The sequence below is a fragment of the Rousettus aegyptiacus genome, unplaced genomic scaffold (genome assembly GCF_014176215.1).
Source record: "Rousettus aegyptiacus isolate mRouAeg1 unplaced genomic scaffold, mRouAeg1.p scaffold_m13_p_17, whole genome shotgun sequence".
Taxonomy (NCBI): Eukaryota; Metazoa; Chordata; class Mammalia; order Chiroptera; family Pteropodidae; genus Rousettus; species Rousettus aegyptiacus.
Genome location: NW_023416292.1, coordinates 19,506,709 through 19,529,302, shown reverse-complemented (window position 1 = coordinate 19,529,302; position 22,594 = coordinate 19,506,709). Strand labels below are relative to the sequence as shown.

Here is a 22,594-nt window from a genome sequence, read left to right as displayed (position 1 = left end):
ACGCGCTTTCCACGTGATCGGGAATCCCACGCTCGCAGCTGCCCTGTCTGGCGCCTCTGGTCTTTCGTCGACTGGTTCCTTTTTGGGCTTCGTAGATGCACGTTTTTCCTGCCCGACGACAAACGTTTTTGACCCGGAAACCTCGGTGTTTACCATGCCATTTCCTTTACTTCTCTGCCAGACTCCTCGAGTGTGACCTGTACCTTCTTTCACTCCCCTTCCCACAGTCCCGACCCCACCCCTCCCCCCTCCCACCACTCGAGAAAGGCCTCCTTAGGGTTCCCCAATCACTCACACGAGATCGCTGGTCGGTCTCCATTCCATCTGGCCTCACTGCAATGTCGGGCACTGTTGGCGACAGCGTTTTTCTTGAAAGTTGTTTTACTTGGAGTGGCTGGGATGGTGCATGACCTTTGAACCCCTCGCACCCCACATCCACACCTGTCCCCTTTGCTGGTGCTTCTTTCACCTCCTTGGTTATGGGCATCCCGAACCCGCCCTCCCTCCCTCGCTGGTCTTATTCCATTAATTACTCTTCCACTCCGAAAACACCGAACACGCGCACTCCGCCAGGCTCTCTGCTCGACGCGAAGATAAATTTGGTGCTTCCCGTTTGATGGTTCCAGTTTTATCTCCAAGTGAAAAGTTTCTAAATCTACGTTCTCTGCTCTGACTGCTCACCTGAACGCTCGTCCTCTGATTCCACTGGCCGACAGATGTGTCCTTTGCATCCACGCAGACACGATTGTCTCGAAAATACAGTTTACTGTCTCAGTCGACAAAGTCATCATCTCTCAGTCTTCCAGGCCGAAAATCTGAGCATGATATTTCACACTTACCTAGTACATCTCTCATCGTATGTTATGTGTTTAATATGTAGCATGCATTAATTGTAATAATCATTACAATACACTGGTTAGACCAAGATAAAGACTAAAAGGACAACAGGAGATATTGTTTACATGGCGTAAAGGGAGTCGTTTTCTCCTCTACGTTACTATCTCGTCTGTGTATGGGTTTTCATGTAGATGCCGCTTCCTAAGTCAAAAACGATCAATTAAAAAGCAACCATTGAGCCTCTAAATCTCAGGTACCAAATTATAGGAAATACAGGGGGTGGACGAATGCAGGAAAGATATCCATGTTGATTCAATCTGCCAAATCCAGACTGGGGAGCGGGATGGAATCTACAGGACAAATGATCCGATTAAAAAAAAAAAAATGAGAACGACAGATTGAGAGAGACAGAGACAGAGAATCAGAGAGACAGAGAGAGAGAGGGAGGCAAAGCCTACAGATTAAAATGACCCTAAGAGACGTATCTACCAATCACCGTGTATGGACTTATTTAGATTCCAATTCAAACACATAAACTTGAAAACACTTTTTCCAAGACAATCGGGGAAGTGTAATGTGAACATGGAATGTTTGTAATGTTAAGAAAGCGTGACTATTTCTAGGTGTGATAACACTATCGTGGTTATGTTTTCTAAGGGTTCTTTCAGTAATACATACTGAAATATTTACAGATACAATTATGTGGTGTTGGACTTTGCCTCAAAATTGTCGAGAAGTACAGATGGAACACGGGGAGCCACGTGGTGGACTGTCAAAGCTGAGTAATGAGCTCCCAGAGGTTAATCTACGTTATTCTCTCCATTCTCTCTAATTTTACTTATATTTAAAATTTCCCCAATACAGACATTTAAAATGAAGTCACCGATGTTAAGCAATTATTATTAAATATTTTTGGTGTGAAAACCCAACCCCATATTTATGAATTTGATCAACTCAGATGTCACGTAAGTCATTTATGTCATTTATGTCAGGTAACGAAACGGTTAACTTCTGCTGAGCACTTGCTGTATGCCAGGCACAGTGCTAAGCGCCTTTTTGGTCTCGTTTGGTCTCTACCCCTGCCCTGCCCTATACAATCAACATGGTAGGGGCTAATATTGCCCCCTCTCCCAGCATAGAAATTAAGACCTAGGGGAGGCCGAGTCACTTCTTAACATCAATGTCACCAGAGTCACAAAGATAATTAGTGATGGAGCCAAGATAGGAGTATAGGTCATCTGATTCCACAGTTCATACTCTTAACTGCCATGGTAAAATGTCACTCAGATTGAAGCGAGTTGGGCATTTCAGGTAATCCTGAGTCAGGTGGATTTTTTTTTTTAATTCGTATTTGAGGAATGCCGCATATGTGTGTGTTTGGTCTAAGTGTTTTCCTTATAGTTTCTTTGCTTTGGAGAGTCTCCTGTAGACTCGGGAGAATACGTGATTCAAAGGAGAATGGAAAATGTTTGATTCCGACGAGGGTTCTGTGGAAGCGGTAGGAATTACCATCCATGGTTATTTCATTTGTCCGCATTCCTTTTCCATTTTAATTACGCACGCGCCCTCGATGTTGTGTAAAGCCATCTTTATATGCCGCCTTAAGCCATGTGCATTCAGTTTCGAACCCTCTAAAAATCAGCAGCATGCCCTTTCTATTTTATGTGTATTCCCAGGTATTTTAGAAATGATGGAGAAATATTGCTAGAAATTGTATTGAATCAAATGAATAATGTCGTCACGTCTCTTTTTGATTCATTTGGCCGCCAATGTGGTATGCAATTTTATGATGAGAATTTTAAAGAGGTTTTGCTCATCAGTTCAGAAATCGTTATATCTACTTTAACTTTAATAGTGTTTATATGGATTGAGAAGACATAAACAATTGACAGAAGGAACATGTTAGTACTCACAAAGAAAAACATTTTGAGCCATGGTTAAGTAAAAGAGAAATTTGGGAGAAGCTGTGAGTACACGCAGTAATATGTTTTTAAGCAGAATTTACAGCTCTAACTAAAGTTACCTTGTTACTCTGTAAAGGAACATCTTGATCTGGACATAAAAAAAAAAAAATTATTTGGAATCTTAAATTCGTCAGTGCTCTTTAGGGGTTGTAGTCTGATTTCTGCTCCTAAACTATTTGAAAAGCAATCTGACGGAAGAAAATTTTTAAGAGTCCACTTCAACTTTTCCTCTAATACCTCAAGTCATATTTACAAATTTTATTAACACCATCCCCATATATAGTCTCATGTATACGGATTTTTAAATTTCATAGAATTTTTTCTAACAATAATTGTTCCTTCTAATTAAATTTACCTTAGAATAATTTTAATTGTTATTTTAAATGCAGCCACACGTTGCCGACCTTTAAGCAGTCTTGCCTCCTAGTTTTTACCAGTGCGTGAGGAGTAGATGAAATCTGATAGCTGAAGCAAACATCAGGACTAAGGTGAGGCAGAGAAAGCTTCGTTTTCTGTGTGTTTCCTCGTCCTGATGCCGAGCAGGAACAGGGAGCAGAAACACACGCGAATACGCCCCTGACTCGGTGGTTGCTACTTGACGCGTGGCTCTTGATTGGGTTAGTCCTACCTCCAACACCAGTCATTTTGGCATCTTCAGTGTATTTTATTTTTGTTATCTTTACGAATTTCTGTCTCCTGCCTGAAGTTCGCCTGGATCGAGATGAGCTCCTTAACACTTCAGTTCATCTCTTAATTGGGAATGACTGTTTATAAAGATGGAAGTTCTGTTTGGGGGCAACTTTGGCAGTAAACTTCCAGTTTGGGGCCATGCACCTGCTGCCGGTTTGGTGACTCAGACAGACGTGGTCCCACGCTGTCACCGAAGACATTAAAACTCTGAATATTGTTAACGAGAATCTCAACAGCTCAACCTGGCATATCTTTATGATTTCACTTTCATCCCTCCTATAAACAAAAATTAACCTATATTTTCTAAAACAGCTTTTAGATTTCTTATCTAGGTCATCCGATACAGCCACCAGGCCCAGGGATGTCCACACAAAGGTGTATGCTGGGGCTTTTGGGGACTTCTGCAGTCAAATCTAGATGACAGCTTTATCAGTGACAGTGTTCAGTGAACCTTGGAGAAATTTAGAGCCTTTTGCTATGGCTGTTTCTTTAAAGGCATCATCTTTTTTTCCCTCTACTCATAGAGTTTTACCGTTGTGTTTCTGAATCCATTGCATTCTTTCCTTTTGTTTTTTTACTAAGAATTTTTTGCATGTAAAGCCAGTGATACAGTATTAACATTGGACTCTAAGGATTATCTGCTTCATAATATTAGGAAGAAGTAAGTTAAAGCCACTGCGTTTTTACACTGTTATTTTATTATGCAGTTTATCCATTATGACCTCCCATGCTGCTTTCCTAATACCTGAACTGTATCGCCCCTTCTTTCTCTAGGACTTTATATTAACTTTATTGTAATGTATCTATACTCATCCATGTGAATTTTTAAAAATTTTTCAACTATTTATTTATTTACTTATTTCAATTGTGATGACATTGATTAACGAAACCCAGTGTGTTTCAGTAAGTGTGCAATTCAGTGTAAATATTTTTGAAGAGCAAAACAACGGACACATTTTGTTTTATAATGTTTATTATTTTTTCTTTCGTATCTTTGTTCGTTTTTCAATCTTTAGAATAAGACCCAGTTCTTTATTACCTAGATCATGTATCCCCTTAATAGACTGTAAGAATATCTGCTAAACAAATAGAATGATAGGTGTAAGAACTTAAAATTTCCCTGCAGTTATGAAGTTTTAGGTAGTAAAAGTAGAATCTCTAAAGCATAGATGACTCTTGTGAGCTCCGTCGTTTTCCCCCTAGTCTTCGGGCGTTACCTTGTTACGAATGAAACCACCATGATGCTTGATTATGTGAGTGTGTCAGCGCTTGTGATAACAGTGCTGTTATGGAACTAGCGGTAGCAAAATTCCGAATCACAATTCGGTCCGAGTCAAAGAAGAGGCTTCCCCATGGCCAACACGAACCATTTGGGACCCCTGAGGCATTTCCGCAGGACCGCGTTTGGTCGTCGGAGTCACATTCCGAAGCACGTGCTTCATTTCACGATCTTCGTAGATCACTTTTGCTGGGGGGATGGACATCAGCCCACCTTAGTTAAGAAAGGAGAAGAGGTAACATGTAGTAGTTAAGAAGATATGTTCTCTGATCAGAATACCTGTCACGATTCCCTGTTCCACCACTTATTAACTAAGCAGCTTTAAGCAAGTGAGTTAACTTCTCTGTGACTCAGGCCCCTCATCTGTAAAATGGGAATGATGATGATGATGATGAGGAGGAGGAGGAGGAGGAGGAGGAGGAGATCTGCTTCATAAAATCGTAAGATTAAATGGGTTGAGACACGTAAATCGGTTTGAAAACGACCTGACATGTAACTGTTATTTGGTGAGATTCTTTTTTTGTTACCATAACTTTCAGTGTGGAAAGGTTCCCGTGGTGGAAGTTGGTTTACCAGTTTTGTGGAAGGAAAAAAAGATGTGTGCCTCTCCCCATGTCTCAACCGTGCTGCCTTCCGTGGCCACCTCACCGGCAGGCAGGGCCCAGCCCTCTGCTCGAGGACGCAGGCTGGCCCTCAGGCCTGCTGCTCTAAACGCGCTCGTCCCCGACTGGAAGGAAGTGCCTCCCGTCCAGTCCCGTTCAGCCACCGGGACTGAGAGTAAGGAGAGGAGGCTCCCCAAATTTATTTTGGGTCTACCCACCAAGGAAGGATTGCAAGACCTGATGATACAATAGAGAGGACGAAGATAGGTTAATTTTTGATTCATCTCTCTTTCCCTCGGGAATGTTGCAAAGTGAAAGTGAATCATTAGCTTGGGACCAGCGTAACTCCCCACCACGGCCCGCCCCGATCTTCTACTTCTCTGGATTCTCACCTACAAACTCCACCAAGCAACGTAGTAAAGACTCACATGCTGTCTTGTAATCTATAACGACAACATATTAGGCAGGATTTTCCAGAGACTAAAAAGATAGGGTATGAGTGGGAGGTGGAGAGAGGAGAGGGGGAGAGAGAGAGAGAAGGGGAGATTTTTATAAGGAACTGGCTCACGTAATTGCAAGTCCACAATCCGCAGGGCGGGCACGCAGGCCGGAGACCCAGGAGAGGCGATGCTCCAGTCTGAGTGGGGAGGCCGTCTGCTATAAAGCCAGGAGAGTGGATGTCACAGAGGAAGTGCGAAGGGGGTCGGTCCACTGCAGAATTCTCTCTTGCTAGGGAAGGCTTGTCTTTTTGTTCTATTCAGGTCTTCACCTGATTGGATAAGGCCCACCCATGTTATGGAGGGCAATCGCCTTTACTCAGAGCCCACCAAGTTAAATGTTAATCTCGCCCAACAACGCACTCACAGAAACTGACAGAAACCGCATGCCATGTCCTTCATGCCAGAGGATAAGCTCACGAGCCAGGCCTGCCCTCTAGTCTTTCTGTGCATCTCTCACAGTCCAGCCAAGACACTAAATAAATTCTTCTGGTATTAATGAATGAAATACCTGTCACAAAGCACCAGACCGCAGCCTCGGCTGCCCTCGAAGGCTTCCTGACGCTCGTCTCTCCCATAGTTTTTTACAAGTTTGCTTCCTGCCTTTCTAGCCTCTGCAAATCAGAAGTGAATGGGGGTGGGGAGGTGGAGAAAGGTTTTCAGAGAAAACATTCTCTGTCATGCAGGGCTGGAAAATTCAATGCTGCATTACCATGGTAACGGTACTTTCATAATGACACCCTGATTCACCAAGAGAAAGTTCAATGATATTTTCTTCACTCTTTGTCTGAGGTAGTGGAGAATGGCATAAAAACAATAATAAGATGCTTCAGAGAGGGCAAGCGTTGGTGATCCGCAGCAATCAGTGTGTAGCTCTGTAGGTGACCGGCCAGCGCTCCCCATGGGTGGAAAGAGAGGCGGCCCCCCGCCACGGGCTCCGTCGCGTGTTTATGTGCAAGCCAGGGCCAGGGTGCTCTGGATTTCTACCACTCCGCTTTCAAAGAGTTGCCATCACCAGCCTTATTTAGATGGTTTCAATGACCCTCAAAGAAGCCGATGACATAATAAGAGATTTAAGGAAAGGAAAGAGACCAGAATAAACACACGAAAATAGACATCCCGATCGCGCCCAGAGCTTCTGTAATGGGTGCTTTAAGGTTTGGGGGGAACTATTTCTAATTCGACTGTTTCATTCTGTCACCGCCGTACGTATTGAGTCTTTAAGAGAAAGCTTTTACACTACAATTTTGTAAAACAGCTCGATTCTTGAATACTGTGCAAATAGTTTCATAAGAAAGTTCTAATGCTAATTTTTATAAACAATTTCACATGTCCGGTGCTAAGTTCCTATTTTTCGATTGTTTGAATTGCATTAGATTTTTCAAAAGCTGTTAGAAAGAGAATGCAATAGGAAGTCCCATCCACTGTATTTTTCAGAAGAAAGCCGGTTTTTACAATATTATTCACATTTTGTAAACAGATTCAATGAACCTGCACATAAAAGGTTAAATGTTTGCAGACCATTCTTTTTTGCCTCGAAGATCAGAGACAAATTACTGTTTTTATTTTACATTCCCTTGATGAGGGTAATGATAAACAGCTGTCACTTCAGTGCTTAGACTGCAAAGAATTCTAAGCAATCCTATAATTTAAACAAAGAAAAAACATATAGTCATACACAGTATGTGTACAGAAAAGAGCACGAGAGAATTTGGTTAGAACTGGGGTTAGAGACAGAAAAAGGAGCATTTGCTCTCTGCACTTAGTTAAAAGAAAAATTCCATCTAAGTATGTTTTTTCCCCATTCACCTTAGACATATTAGAAGGGGCAGTTACTCCTCCTTTCTGTCTAAAATCCGTAAAGAAATTGAATCTGCATTCCGAATTCTGTGGCACCCCATCGCGTCTACAGCATTATCCGAACAGTTGAGATTTGCCTGGGACCATGTGTCTGCCAGTAGTTCCAGAAGCTACAGAGAATTTCCAGTCATTTCACTGATTTTTCTGGAAGACATTTTTTTTTTAAGTGTCGAAAATTAAACTGTCGGCTGCTCTCCATTCACTCTGACACTTTGCTTAATTGTGTCTGTTTCAAAAAGTGAAAGTGAGGGTCTTTTGCATATTTTGATATGCAAAAAGTAGAGCAAGACTAAATGTTAAGAATAGTTTGAAATGAGGAAAGTCAGTGTGTTATATGAAAATGTGGGTGATGTTATAATTTTCCTGGTGTTTCATATTCCCAGAGACTCTTTTAGTTAATACTATTTATTCTGCTCTTCTCTTTTTGCTCATTTATTTTTAACAAATGTCAGTACCTCGATGACATCTTATTCCTAGAAACTCATTCTACATGTGTTATTTTATCAGTGAAACTGATTCGACATGGTGGGTGTTTCACTGTTTCATAATATTTCTTGGTTTGTTTCTACCTAAGGGAAAACAGAGACGGGTTTAACATCGTATCCGTCCTGCATCTGTTGAGTCTGTCAGCTCTCACACCTCGGATGCTCTTCTGCAGGTTGACAGAATGGTACCCACCTCCGGAGGCAGTGATGTGGGTCTTCTGTGCAGAGTGTAATTTAGCACAGTCCCTAGAACAAAATCAGTGTTTCTGGGAGAGGTAGTGTATTGATGCTGAGATGCCATCACCCCCTGCTGTTAAATACAACAGCAAAATCCCAGTATGTTTCGGATCAGAGAGACAAACCAAATTGCGTTGTATCTATTATGGAGGTTTATATTGCTTTATATAAAAGATGTTTTCCGCCCAAAGCTCTAGGTCATCTGTTCTCATTTATACACGTAATTTCATAATCATACTGTCATCCTTACCATTATCGAGTAGTAGGAGATCCTAACTCATCAACTTAGGGTTCCTCTGGTCCCCAGTCCCTCTAACAATGAGAAGCTCTGGGGCGGCTTCTGTGATTCCGGTCACTGTCCTCTTGGTTTTAACCCCGCCTTCTGCAAGGCGTCCTGCTCTGTGCCAGGCGCCGAGAAGGGGAGATGAACAAGACCCCGGAGGCTAAGAGGGGGAGAGACGTAAAACTGGGCTGGATATTAAATAATTAGAGTGAGCACAGGACACGGAGGACGTACCAAGAGGGGAGTGGCAGGGGTCCGAGGGCCCTGGGAGCTTGTCTGGGAGAGGGGATGGCGGAGCAGGGCTTGGGAAGACGAAAAGTCCTCGCCGGTGGGAGGAGGGCATCCCAGGACGAGCTCGCAGGAAGCATGGTGTAAAAAATACTGTTTGCCATCATCATAGCTCTTGAACCGAAAATGTCTCATGCTCAAATTTTTCATCTCACATTTTCATAATGTGTGTTGAGAGAGGCAAGCAGCTCTTTAACTCTTGTTCCACGAATATCCAGAAAAGAAAGAGAGAAACTAACATTTACTGAGCACCCACGAGGCCCTCGGCTAGGTCATGTCACGTACATCACCTCGTTCAGCTTCTGAAAATTTTTCAGAGACGAGAATCCCCGTTTTAAAGGCAGGGGAGCTGAGTCTCGGTTACAGTCAGTGGCTGAGGTGAGGCCACATGACAGAGCCTGAATCTCAACCTAAGGTTTTCACTTTCGAGTACGATGCCCTCCAATGACATGGCAGGTACCACCGATTACTTCCACTTGGGCTCAGCCTGGGCCACATTGGCAATGGGCGTTTTTCTGCCCTGTAAAGAAGTTTGGGGACTGGAGCGTTCTTTTCACCCATGGTGACCTTTCCTCTCTCGCTTTACCACTTTCTGGCCTTAGCTTTTACCGATTTACTTCAGATCCGATCATGCTTATATTACACATTAATAAATAAAGAACCACATAAGACATGATTTAATTCATGCAGTGACCAAAGACCATTTAAAAAGAAACAGTGTAAGGAGGCAGCTGTCATTGTTGAAACTTCCCGTTCTCTACCTTGCGGCAGTCAGATGCCTCAGGAATAGCCTCGAAGTGTCACCTGAAGCGTGGGGTCACACTCTCAGGACTGGAAAATGACCGTTGGGTTTCGGAGTGAGCACACATTATTTGAATGTTTTTTAGAGCGTTGGGTATTTCCGAGGAAGAGAAGCCGGTATAAATGATTAGAACCAGTTTCTGTCTTGGCCGTTGTCGGTTTCGTGGCCTTCCAGTATGCCTTCACATATGCGTATGGATTCGGAGGAAAAGCTTGTCATTTATAAATCCATTTAAGCTATTTAGCACAGGGCCGTTCCTAGATTGGATGATGGAAAGCCTGGCAGATCAAAGTATGTACATTCCCAGAGAAAACTATTTCATGTCCACATTGGAAGCAATAAATCCGCCCCCCCCCTTTTTTTTTTTGCATTCGTAATTAAATCTTTCCAAATGCTAGAAAGTAGCCAGACCACTAACAATGTTTGTATCATGTTCAGGGGCTTAGCTGGTTCGACCTGACTGAAACGGAGACCATTTGTCGTAAATTGATTTCAATGCCAAGCCAATAGGTCAGCCTTTAATGATGAAGATGCCATTGCGGCCCAGCCTCTGGTGGATAAGCCAAAATTAATTAACTCAAGTCCCACAGTATAGGAAACAGATGCTTCTCTCATGTTGCACGAATAAATTCTTTGCGTATAGATGTATTCTGTTTTATTCAAAGAATAACAAGTTGGAAGTTTAAAAATGTCGGTTTTTCACAATGGAGCCAGCCTTTGGTGGCGATGACAGAAGGAGGACTTGACATAACGGACTCCAGCAAGTGCATGGGGACACGAATTATCCCCTGGATCTCTTCTTCTGGCTCCAGGCCAGGCCGAGGAGATTTAGTTTTAAACCTGGCCTGATCCAAAGCTGATCCATTTCGGAGCGGACTTGGGAGTTCCAGAGCACGCCAAGGTCATTCCTAAGCCGTGGTGTCCCCGGAGACCCCTCCCAGAGGTCCGCATCTGCACACGTGTTTGGCCTCAGTTCTCTGGCTGGCTTGCACATGGCTCAGGATCAGATTGTTCTCTAGAGAGACGTCGTTAGGTGCACCATTTATCGGGTTATTCATCTCGACATTCGTTCAGAATTAGAACACTTTCTTTTTCGGCATGGGGGCAGGCCGCATACGGGATAATAACTGCGTGGTTCCGATCTCTTTTCAGAATTAACGGACGTGAGATAAGGTGCTACCATCCAGCAGTGTAACTCCAAACACAGTCAACAGAAGTCGATCATCTATCTGACTGTGTCTGGTGGTGTTTTTTGTTTTTTTTTTTCCTGAACGAATGTGAAATAATCCATGTTGTCTTTCTTTTCTGTTAGACTGAAAATGATGAGAATGGCCAAGCAGAAAACTTTTCCATGGACCCCCAGCTGGAGAGGCAGGTGGAGACCATTCGCAACCTCGTAGACTCCTACATGTCGATCATCAACAAGTGTATCCGAGACCTTATTCCCAAAACAATAATGCACCTGATGATCAATAACGTAAGTGACCATAAGCCGCGACACATTCCGAGTGTGCAGACTGCTCACCTTCTCCTTAGTTTCCTCGTGATAGTGTCTGCGTGGCGGAAGTTCCTAGTACCCAGGTCCATCATTTTCCATTGTAAGCAGGAAGGGACCGACCAGTGAAAGAGAGCTTGGGAGGGAAAACACGAAACTCCTGGCCACAGCACCAGGGGTTCCCCGTTGGCCCTCTCTTCTGGCAGGGTGTGAATTCGCTCATGGTAGAGCACCCCGTAGCTATAGTCAAGGTGTAAATTAGTCGCAAAGGCGGCGATAAAACCAGATTCCCTGCCTCCTAGACTTTGAGATTAAAGGCAAAAGACAGTTATGTTTTTCTACACGCACACACACATAAAACATACACACACGAAAATACACACATACAATATGTTAACGTGATCATTTTCACCTCCTAAAAATTATGGAATGCCAAAAAGGGCTTCGCGCCCTCTCCCCTGGGATACAAAGTCAGTCAGCCAGCCTTCCTTTTTTAAGGTGAGGATGACACATCTCAATGTGTCCCGAGAGACAGCCATCAGTCGGCCTATAGCATAGAGAGTCTCTCCCTTTTCATGGTTAACTTTGTGCTAGTCAGGATACGACACTGAAATCGCGTGGTCCGGTTTGGTCCTCTCGGTAGCTGCTTTGTTAAAGTACAAGTGAGATCTCAAGTTATTTGAGAAACTTCCTTTTGGATAAGATAGGCCGTGATGGGGTGCTTTATAGCGGCTGTTCTTACTCTTGAAAAGGGGGACACTAACTATTTTATCCCTACCAATCTCCTGAGGACGCGTGTTTATGTAAATCAATAATATGTTCTGAGCGTTTGTTCGTAACAAATTTAATGGCAAAGTACCGAAAAGAACCCCACATCAAAATTCAAGAGAAACCTGGATTCTAACCTTTTTCTTTGCATTTGTGAAATATTAGTAATAAAAAGTACTTGGCTGAGGGGTTTATTCCAGAAGACACAATATATAGGGAAGTACTAAGAAGAAAACAATTTTAAGAGACGGACATGGCTGCCTGTTGAAGAACTGCACGAGCCTTATCCATATTTCAAGATTCTTTTCCAAAATCGTATTTCTAAATATGGAAACCCATTTGTTATGTGTGATCTATGCATCGCGTATGAATGTAAGAAGCCCAAGCACTCATGCGAACAATCTTGTTTTTAACCAACTCTATCTTTACACACATTTCGAGTGTTCAAACGAGTTCAGTAGGATGCTCTGAAGTATCAGCAGCAGATAGGCAATAGATTTTTAATTTGGAACCTAAACTGTATTCTTCAGTTTGGTCGATGGCCTGCTGTGTGGCCCGAAACAAATCCTTTGGTTCCTCTGAGTCTAAGTCACTTCGGAAACCAGCGTACGGACCCCGAGCTGCCTCACGGAACTGCCGGAGAACATGATGAATGTGACTCTATGCCATTTTGAAAAATATAAAGTACTAAACAAACAGTCTGTGTATTTTTAAAATTACCCTCTTCACTCGACTTAAATGAGTTCAGGGTGTTTGGCGGTGGCGTAGCCGGGCCCTTGCTCATTTAAACATTTTCCTGATTAAGTATCATTTATCTTTTCACTGTTTTACTGGGAGTCATTAGCGCTGCCATCAGTTCAAACGCTGCTTTGCTCTGCCGTGCATTAAACCATCAGCACAGGAAACGGCGCTTCCTGTCTGTAGCTGCGAGGAGTCGAGGAGTCGCTCGGCACGAATTAGTTAAAAGGGAGAAAAAGACCCTATTGCAAACCTGTTCCACTTTCACCTTCTCGAGAAACGCACGCGCACACACGCACACACACGCACACACACACGCACACACGCACACACGGGCTCATCGCCCTCCCTCCTCGCTGGCGGGCCGGCCGCTTTCGTGAGTGACTGACCCCCTCCCCTCGCACCTTAGCCATGGAGGGGCAGCTCTGCCGGTCATCCTGACACGGACCTCAGTGAAGACTCCAAATGAGGCTCCAAGGTCAAACCTGGAAGCAGAGACCGATAGGAATATGGAGAAAGCAAAAGGCATCATCGAAAGCCGGATCCTTAGGAAATTACGGTTATCTTTGTTTGAAATTCAGCATTTTGTATCTACCAGAAAAATAGTTTTCAATATCTAGGATGACCTCTTTTCTTTGAATATTATTTTATCTGCTTTTTTAACATACATGTATATATAGTTATATCTTTTTTTAAATTAGACATATGTGAAAAGAGAAGTCTCTTTTCGAAATGGCCTGGCCCCCTCGTGGCAGCCTCTCGCCCAGAACGTCCGAGCCCTCTGCGCTCACGCCGGAGGCGCCTCGTCGAGTGAGAGGGACCAGAAGCCAGGTGACGCCGCGGACGCGTGGGTCTTTGATGCAAAGTGACGAGAGCTGCAAGCGAGAGCGTCGTGGGATCACAACCAGAAAACAAACACTTGGACTCCTGCTGCTGCATTCCGTTCTCCAAATGGCTTTGGACGCAAAGCTCATTGTTCCCCCAGAACCCACCCGCACGTAACGGGGCCCTCTGGCAGGGGACGCGCCCCGAGGCAGGGTTGGGGCCTCTCTTCTCTGGGATAGGAATGGCTCCCTCGCCTTCTAAAAAAAAAAAAAAAGAGCCCTTTTCAGCCGACTTTCATAAGGTTCCGAGTGTGGTGGGCAGCTTCCTTTGAAAGTTTACATTAAGCGCTCTGCCACTCAAGCCTCCATATGGGATTGTTTAAGGAGTTTAAAGCCCGCCGTAAATGCCTCGCCGCAGACATACTGTAAGCCTTTGTCTGCTGAAACGCGGCAGCTGTTTCATGGCCTAAACACACCAGGTACCCGCGACACAAAGAAAGGGCGCGTTTGTGACAGGCGGTCGTGCCCCGAGGCCGGAGCCGGAGCGGCAGAGTTGCGCGCAGGACTCGACAGCTGGCGCGCCGTCCGGGCCTCTTCCCTGCAGCGGCGCCCCCGGGAAGAAGCTCGTCACCTTCACGAGAACCGGGAAAGTGGGTCCAGCTTTACCCTCAAGGTGCGAGTGGCCGAGCGGCACGTCGTTCTGCGCGTGAGCCCGCAGGACCCCCGCCCATTGGGCGCCCACTGTTTTGCCCAGATTACGTATGAAGAAACGGAGGCTCGGGGAGGTCGAGCGGCTCGCTCGAGCTCACACGGCTGGGGAGGGCAGAGGCGAGATGGAAACCCAGGTCCTGTCATTCGGTCGGTGTTCCGTCCACTTCCACGTTAGGCGATGCGTGTGGCGAGGCTGGGAAAGCGACGAGTCGACCTCTTCAAACCCGGGGGCACCTGTCCCCACGGCACATTCATGGGGTGTCTTCCCGGAGGGCCCCTGTGACTCAGAGATTTACTGAGAGTTCATTTAAGTATTCAAAGCAAGTCAGATAATACGAAAGAGAATGTGAAACTTAGAGCCACATGTGAGGCTTAGAGGCCTGGCATACCAGGATGCCTGCGGCAGCCTACTTCCAGGACCCCTGGGGGCAGACACTCGGCCTCTCTCCTGGACCCCTGGGGGCAGACACTCAGCCTCTCTCCTGGACCCCTGGGGGCAGATACACAGCCTCTCTCCTGGACCCCCGGGGGCAGACACTCGGCCTCTCTCCTGGACCCCTGGGGGCAGACACTCGGCCTCTCTCCTGGACCCCTGGGGGCAGACACTCAGCCTCTCTCCTGGACCCCTGGGGGCAGACACTCAGCCTCTCTCCTGGGCTCCGGTGGAAAACTAGTAACATGTGCCCTAGTTTCAAAACCTACTGTGCGTGGAGTAGAGTGTTATTTTAAATGTCCATTATTTGAGAGGAGAGTCCATCTTAAATGTCAGAGCTCTGATTTGCTTCCACGGGTTGGGAATTCAGCTTCCTGTTCCAGAAACATCGCAACCAGAGCCCAGAAGGTCCCCACTCAGCACCCCCCCCTTCACTCCCCGCAAGGGTGACACCCCGATGCCTTTGACCGCAAATCAGTCCTGCCTGTTTTTGAGCATTGGGATCCAACAGTATGTGCTTTCTCGGGTCTTACTGCTTTTGCTCGATGTTATGTTTGTCAGTCAAAGGAAGTGACTTTTTCAAGAAGGAAAACTTGCTGAGTCCCTGGGAGATGCAGAGGAGGCTCGAGTAGAAACGAGAGAACCGTGAGATGGCGAAGAATCGCAACGTTCTGACCAAGCCCCTCTCCAAAACTGCACGAATTCAAACTTCTGAATTAAGTTTTTAGACACGTACCCCTGTGCATGCGAGCAGTCACTGTTTTATCCAGAAACAGGGGTTTAAGGAAATAGTCTCCTTAGTAACCGAATTGAACGAAAACTGTAGAAGTGCCTATTTGTGAAGTTTTAAATTGGGTATAGCGATGAGGACAAAGGGTTAAGAGCAAAACCTACGGCAGGTGGCTAGAGAAGGGTTAACGTGTGGAAGAGAGGAAACGGAGCGTTTTTAATGATCTCGCATTCCTTTGCCCTGAGTCTAGCGACATGGTGCAGTGACGCCTGTTTATCTAGTTTGAGCTGGAGTGAGCGTTCGTGTGTGAGAATTTTTTTTGTGAACCATACAAAGACATATAGGTTATAAGGTGTTATAATCAAAAGCATAAATGTTATTTCAAATCTTGCGTTCAGGTATAGTTCGTTTATGTTCTGTTCTGTGAGGTGTTTTCTAAATGCCATTACCTAGAAGGGATCTCCTTGGCCTCTAGTTGTCGTGGTGAATCCTTGATTTAAGACTTTGTCCCATGGACATACAGACTGCTCAGAAAGTCCCCGAAGTGTCTGGAAACTCCCCAAAGTACCTCCCCCCCCACACACACACACTTCCTTCCAGTAGTAGCTTCGCCAGGATAGCAAGAGGAGAACAGTCTTTCCAAAATTTCGCTTAAGTGCAAAACAAAATGTCAGCCTCTGCTCCGTACTGAACTGTGTCACGTGATGCCTGCACCATGGCGATAGCTTTCCAGGCGTTCTTCTGCCTCGACATCCCCCATGCCAGCGTAGCCCCCTCTCCTGTACCAGGGGCAGCTTCTGTCCGTGGAGTGCTGGCTGACCGCGCAGCATCACTGCATGCAGTTTACACTTACGCTTTTGCTTAATCCTCGCGACAGCTCTCGAGGCAGCTCCTGCCATCACCCTCGTTAAGGAAGCCGAGAGGCGAGGAGGGCAGGCCGTTCGCCCAAGAGCAGTGAGAGGCGGAGCCGGGACGAGGCTTCTGCTGCCAGGGCAGGTGCCGGGCCCCGCCGTGCGGCATCCCCGGCCCCTCTGATGCTGATGACACGTATGTGATTTCAGCGCATCGCCGAATCTTTTGGACGGCCGGCAAGTCTCAGCGTGTCATATTTTGATGTGGAAGAATTGATTCAAGGCAGATCTTCGATCAGAATGCTGAAACAGGCCCTTATTATTTTATTTCGTGGTTTGTTTGACAGTCGCCCCTTAATTCAGATCTGCTTTAAATCTGTTCTTGGAAGGATCTTCTTTTAAATTGTATTTAAGAGATGCTGAGTGATACTCCAAGAAGGTGGAGAGCTTCAAAAGAGTTCGGCCCGACCGCTGCCCATTGCCAGGAAAGTCGTCTGGTTTCGGATGCGGAGTTGCATCATCCTTCCAAGTGCACGCACGCACCCAGCTGGGGGATCTGTGCACTTGCCCGCCCTGTGAGTCCCCGCAGTGTGTTTAGGAGTGAGTACGTCTTCAGGGAGGGGGAGGAAAGATTCTTTAAGCCCACTTCACGGTCTTTCCTCTAACTCTGACTTTTCCTCTCGACGTGTGATGATTTGCTCTCCCGCTCACCCAAACCTCGGTGCCGGAGGCCTCCGTTCCTCTCTTCCTTGCCCTTCACGTACATACAGCACCAAGGCCATTCGGTCCCCGTTCATACTGTCATTTGTATGTGCCCATCTTTTATCCCACTGTAGCCTTGCTAAATTAAGCCCCTATCATCTCATAAATGGCCCGCAATAGCTTCTAACAGATTTCTTTATCTCCATTTGCAAAGTCTTTTCACAGCCAGATTAATTTTCCTAAAACTTTCTTTTACTGTTTCCTTTACTTGCTTAAAAGCCTTCCCAGGCTCCCCATTGCCAAGTGGATAAAGATCAGACACACTTTCCTTGGCATTTAAGGCCTTCGCACCTGGCCCCCAGTTACCTGGCCAAATTTACCTTCCTCAATCATCACCCATAAACCTGTCCTATCAGGCAGTTGTCTGAATACCTCTTGTGTATTGGCCTACTTCCGCATTTGAATCCCTCTTGGTTTACAAAATGTATGCAGAGAACATTTAATTCACAGTGAAGCTGTGATTTAGGTGATTTTCTGATGAGCAGAATTATTTGCATGGTTAGATACCTTTTAAAAAATTAGGAAGCTCTGTGTTTCAGACTCTTGTCATCCCAGAATTATAAATTTAACGACAACCTGGAATTGCCCACCTGAATTTGTAGCAATTAAATATACTGGCTTTTGGCCTTTCTTAGAGAAAGATCCAGTGTCTCTGGGTAAGTGTTAGCTTTCTCGTTTAACAGAGAAACTTAAAAATCCAAGTTAGTTCATTTTCCTAGGCTTATGTTAATTAGTGTACTTGTTATGCTCCAAAATAATGATACTTAAACATAAATTATTTCCTTTAAGCACCCAATCAAAGGGGGTGAGAGGGTAATGGGAAGAGCACTAGACTTCAGGTCAGAAGATTTCGAGTTCAACTCAACACTGTGCAACTGGGCACATTGCTTAAACTTTCTGAACTTCAGTCTCTTCATCTGTAAAACTGGGATAATAATACATGTTTCATAAGTACGTGGTGAGGATTAAGGTAGGTGACTTTTGAAGGCACTTGGGATGCACCATATTTCATTGATTCTCACATCCACTTTTTTCACATTTAATATTCCTGGCGTGAAGATGCGTGTTACACGCACTGGCATCTTGACGTTCCGTCATAATGCAGTTGGCGGTGGTTTCTTTCTCAGTGGAGCATAAAGCAGCGGCGAGTCTTAGATCCGCGGGGCTTAGGTTTGCCGGAGCGTGGTGGTTGGTGCTCCTGCCCTCGGCGCCGTGCCTCGTGCCTGCCGTCCGTGCCTCGGTTTGCTTTCACGTAGCTGGTAACCGTGGACCCCCATGCCAGTGCTCGCCACTGGTAAGCAGCTGGTTCTACTGTAAACGTCTAGAAAGCGGAGACTGTGTCGCTTTCTTTGTAAATCGACTTGTGCGATTATATATAGGGTTCTTATAAATACTTGCTCATTGCTGCTAATTCCCCTTTGGAGACGGAATCCGGGATATTTGGAGTAGTCCTGAGATTTCGGTCAAAGCTCAGTGAAGAACTGGGAATACCAAGGAATGGGTAACTTGTGTTATCACGTGTGTTTCTTCACATCGTTGTTTCTGGTTGAAAATACCGCCGCCGACCTGCCGGGACGCCCCCCCGTCCATGCGCCGAGCAGCCTCAGACAAGGCTGTGGAAGCGCCTGGCGGCCAGCGGGCCCGGCGCCGGTGACAGCTGGCCGTGGCCCTCCTGTCCCCCAGCCCGTGTCTTCCTTTGGCGGCAGCGGCACATGGCAGGGGGAAGCTGACTGGTTCTGAGGGCGGGCAGGAGAGTCGGGAGGTGGGAGGGCACAGGCGTGTGATGCGGCCCCTTTCCCGGAGCGGCCTCTCGGGGCCCACGTCCCCAGGCTCTGAACCCGTCTCCGCCGTGTGGCCACTCGCTCGTTCATTCCCGCTTTCCTTTCCTGTGCTGACCTGGCAGGTTAAAGATTTCATAAACTCGGAGCTCCTGGCGCAGCTGTATTCTTCAGAGGACCAGAACACCCTGATGGAGGAATCTGCCGAGCAGGCCCAGCGTCGGGACGAGATGCTTCGCATGTACCAAGCCCTTAAAGAAGCCCTCACGATCATCGGCGACATCAACACTGCCACCACGTTCACCCCCGCGCCGCCCCCCGTGGACGACTCCTGGCTGCAGCACTCCCGCAGGTAGGGAGACGGCCCGCATGCCCCGAGGCCTGCCCCGCAGGCCCCGCAGCACTCTCTGGGCATGCGCCCCTAAAAAAAAAAAAAAAGAGCCTAATGGAAAAAGAGGAAGAGATGTTTAGGTCCAGGAGTGAGCGATGGGGTCGGGGGATCCCAACTCCCTTCAAACACAAGCACGACACACCCTTGTCGTGGAATGCTACACAGCCGTGAAAAAGAACAGGCCGGTTGCATAGGTGCCGAAATGAAAAGACGGTCAAGTTCATGTGAATCAAAAAGAAGTTAACTCGTAGAACATTGTGTTCGATCATGTACGGAAACGAATTTGTACGTGCAGAGAAACCGCTGCAGACTGTAGTTTCAAAGGGCACGCGAGCAGCGCCTCCACAGAGGTAAGGTGCGGGACAGAGCAGCTCGCCATCGACCTTTCATGTCTTTTAATGCTCTTAACCCAGATCTGAGTTTCTCAGTAAAAAAAAAAAAAAACAGTAATTTTTTAAAAGCAGTCAGGAAGTTGTAAAACACTCTGAAAGCGGGCTTCGGGCAGACGCTGTCGGTCTCTCTCCCCAGGTCACCGCCTCCGAGCCCCACCACGCAGAGGAGGCCCACGCTGAGCGCGCCCCTGGCGCGGCCCGCGTCCGGCCGAGGGCCCGCGCCCGCCATCCCCTCCCCGGGGCCCCACTCGGGGGCCCCCCCGGTTCCGTTCCGGCCAGGCCCACTGCCTCCTTTCCCCAACAGCAGCGACGCGTTTGGAGCCCCTCCGCAAGTCCCCTCCCGGCCCACGCGGGCCCCTCCCAGTGTCCCCAGGTGAGTGTTCCGCGTGGAAGAGGCTGGTACATGGGGTGCTCCGTGGTTCCTTTCTCATAGCACGACAGACAAAACGTATTTGAAAAAGAAAATTGCAAAGATGTCGTCTCATACCTTTGCAATCTTCGCCCAGAGGGGAGTCCTGGGGAAATCGCCAAGCCCGTTACCGCGCTTAAAACTCACACGCGGTCTAAACGGCACCGGCATCGACTGGCACTAACTAAATGGGGACAAAGAAAACCGCGTCCAGGAGGATGGCATTTTGGCAGCTGTTTGTAGGATTCGACAGGGCAGCTTTGACATGAAAGAGCCGCGGCTGGGTCACTGTGAGCCGTGTGCTCCACAGGTCATGAGCGAGTCACCTTGACCTCGCCTTCTCTGTCACCAAAGGAATTCCCAAAAAACACTGACTTCAAGGAATAGTATCCATCTGCCCTCTGAACTATGACCCTTAAACCCAGTATTGTTAGCTTTAATGTAGGCTGAGTCAAAATCTGGCTGATTCATCTGTGATTATCTTTAAAAAAAAAAAAAAAATGCATGGAAATTTTCACGCAGACATCACGATTGCTGCGGGCAGTCAACCACATGTGAGATAGGGCATCGCACATTGAATAATACATTTCGGCATTTGTAAGCAGATGTTTAGGCTTAATTGTGAAACGAAATAACCAATAGATAAAAGGAACTCGATATAGTTGAAGCTGTATTCTCACCTTCATACATTTACAATCAAAATACACAATGTGTATAACTAGAGATTTTGCAAATAGAAGGAAATTAGCCCCTATAGAAAGTTAATTATCGAGAATTGAATTCAGCACATTTAAACATGTGTCTGCTCCACGAAGGAAAACTCCGCTGTGCACATAGCGTGAAAACGGGAGCGCCTTCCACCCGCCCATGAAGCCCGAGTCGCGCCGCCCTGACCGCGGCGCTTGCTTCTATGTCCTTCTTCAGGGTTCTGGGTGTGAGGACGAGAAGGGGCCTCTGAGACTGGCAACCGAGGGTGATGGAGCAGGGGCGGCGGGGCACGTGGCCCCAGAAGCCCTGGCTGGCCACAGACGCGGGCCCCTCGCTGAACCCTGAGCCGGGAGAGCCTCCCCTGTGGCACTGGACACATTCCGCAGGGTTGTCGCCCGAATCGTGTGAGGCGAGGCATTCGAAAGAGTCCGATACACTGCGAAGCGCTGTGGTTGTCACCGTCACCACCCCCTTGGGCCTGATCGAGGAGGACGTATGTGCTCGCAAACACTTACTCCTCCTCGAAGCACCGCGGGTTCGGCCGCTCGTGGGTTTGGGCCTGAGCTAAGTCTCTGGTGCTAACGGTAACAGCGACAGCGGACGTCCCGTGAGCGCGAGGCGCGTCCTCGGAGCAGCGCAGGCACGGGGCGGTTTCGTGCTCACCGCAGTGCAGCAAGGCAGGTCACTGTCCCTTCCGCAGACGAGGTGCAGGCCCTGGACCCGCCGGGCTCCCGTCCCAAGCAATCTGGCCGAGGGGCCCCGGCCGCCCAGCCACGCCAGGCTTCGTCGGCTGGGACCGCGGACGCCCTTGTCGGCGCTGTCCGGTGCACCCTGGGGTGTTCAGCACCATCAGGGCCTCCTCCCACCAGATGTCACTTGCCCTCTCCCGATTGTGACCGCGGGAAGTGTCTCTAGACGCTGTCATGCCAGGGGCGAGCCCCGCTGCCAGAGAAGCGCTGCCTGTCCCTTCTGCGTAAAAATAAATAAGCACCGGCATCGGCATTGAGCGGCACCACAGGCAAGATGCGCCCAGCGCTGTCGGCCACCTGGAGCTGGTGGGGTCGTGCCCGTCACTGCACCAGGAGCGGATGGAGGCCTCGGGGCCACAGACGGGGGGCGGGGGGTGGGAGGCGGGGTCCCGTCCAGGAGCCCGAAGGTGGCGCTTTTGTCTGTCTGGCTACAAGGAGGAACCAGGGCCACTCTGCCGTGCCTGTCCCCGAGTGAACGTGCATGTCTTTGCCTGCTCGCGTGGCTGCTTCTGCTTCTGGGCTCACAGGCTGGCCCGCGGGGCCCCGGGAATGCTGCCGAGTGCTAACCCGGTGCGTGGAGCGGGCTGGGGTCGCCTGGCCGGTCCCCGGCTTGCACGGGGAAGGGAGCGGCAGGAATTGGGAACCGGCAGCCCGCGCCACGGCTAATGCACCCGCAGTGGGGGCCTCATAGGACGACAGTTGTGTTATTCACAATTTCTAGAGTATTTTCAAGTTAGAGCCAGACTTAACTTGATCCGGCCTTGCAAAGAGTGTTAAATGTAAAACAGAAATGAGAGTTCAGAGTGAGAGAGAAAAGTTGGTTGTTTTGTGCTGAACCTTCAAGTTTCAGGCCAGTTCAGCATTGGGAGGGAAATCCCTGGGGCGGGGGGGGAGAGGGACGGGGGGGGGGCAGCTGAGAGAGAGCAAGAAAGACTCTGTCAGGACCCTTACGCCTATTAAAGTTTAGCTTTGGATGGAGGATTCTGACCACATAAAGTCTGTTTTTAATAAAAGCCAGAGCAGGAATCCTA

General features: G+C 47.5%; 1 protein-coding gene across 9 annotated transcripts in view; it reads left to right on the top strand.

Moving 5' to 3' along the window:
• The window catches only part of DNM3 (dynamin 3), a 354,287-nt gene that overhangs the window by 310,376 nt on the left and 21,317 nt on the right, over positions 1 to 22,594 (top strand). For 8 of the 9 annotated variants that reach the window (XM_036234646.1, XM_036234642.1, XM_036234648.1 and 5 more), the window contains 3 exons: positions 11,137 to 11,301; positions 19,040 to 19,266; positions 19,834 to 20,070. In XM_036234646.1, coding sequence (XP_036090539.1) covers positions 11,137 to 11,301; positions 19,040 to 19,266; positions 19,834 to 20,070 — 629 coding nt within the window. Of the gene's footprint in view, positions 1 to 11,136; positions 11,302 to 19,039; positions 19,271 to 19,833; positions 20,071 to 22,594 lie in introns of those variants that run through there. The other variant, XM_036234649.1, reaches the window with a different exon arrangement.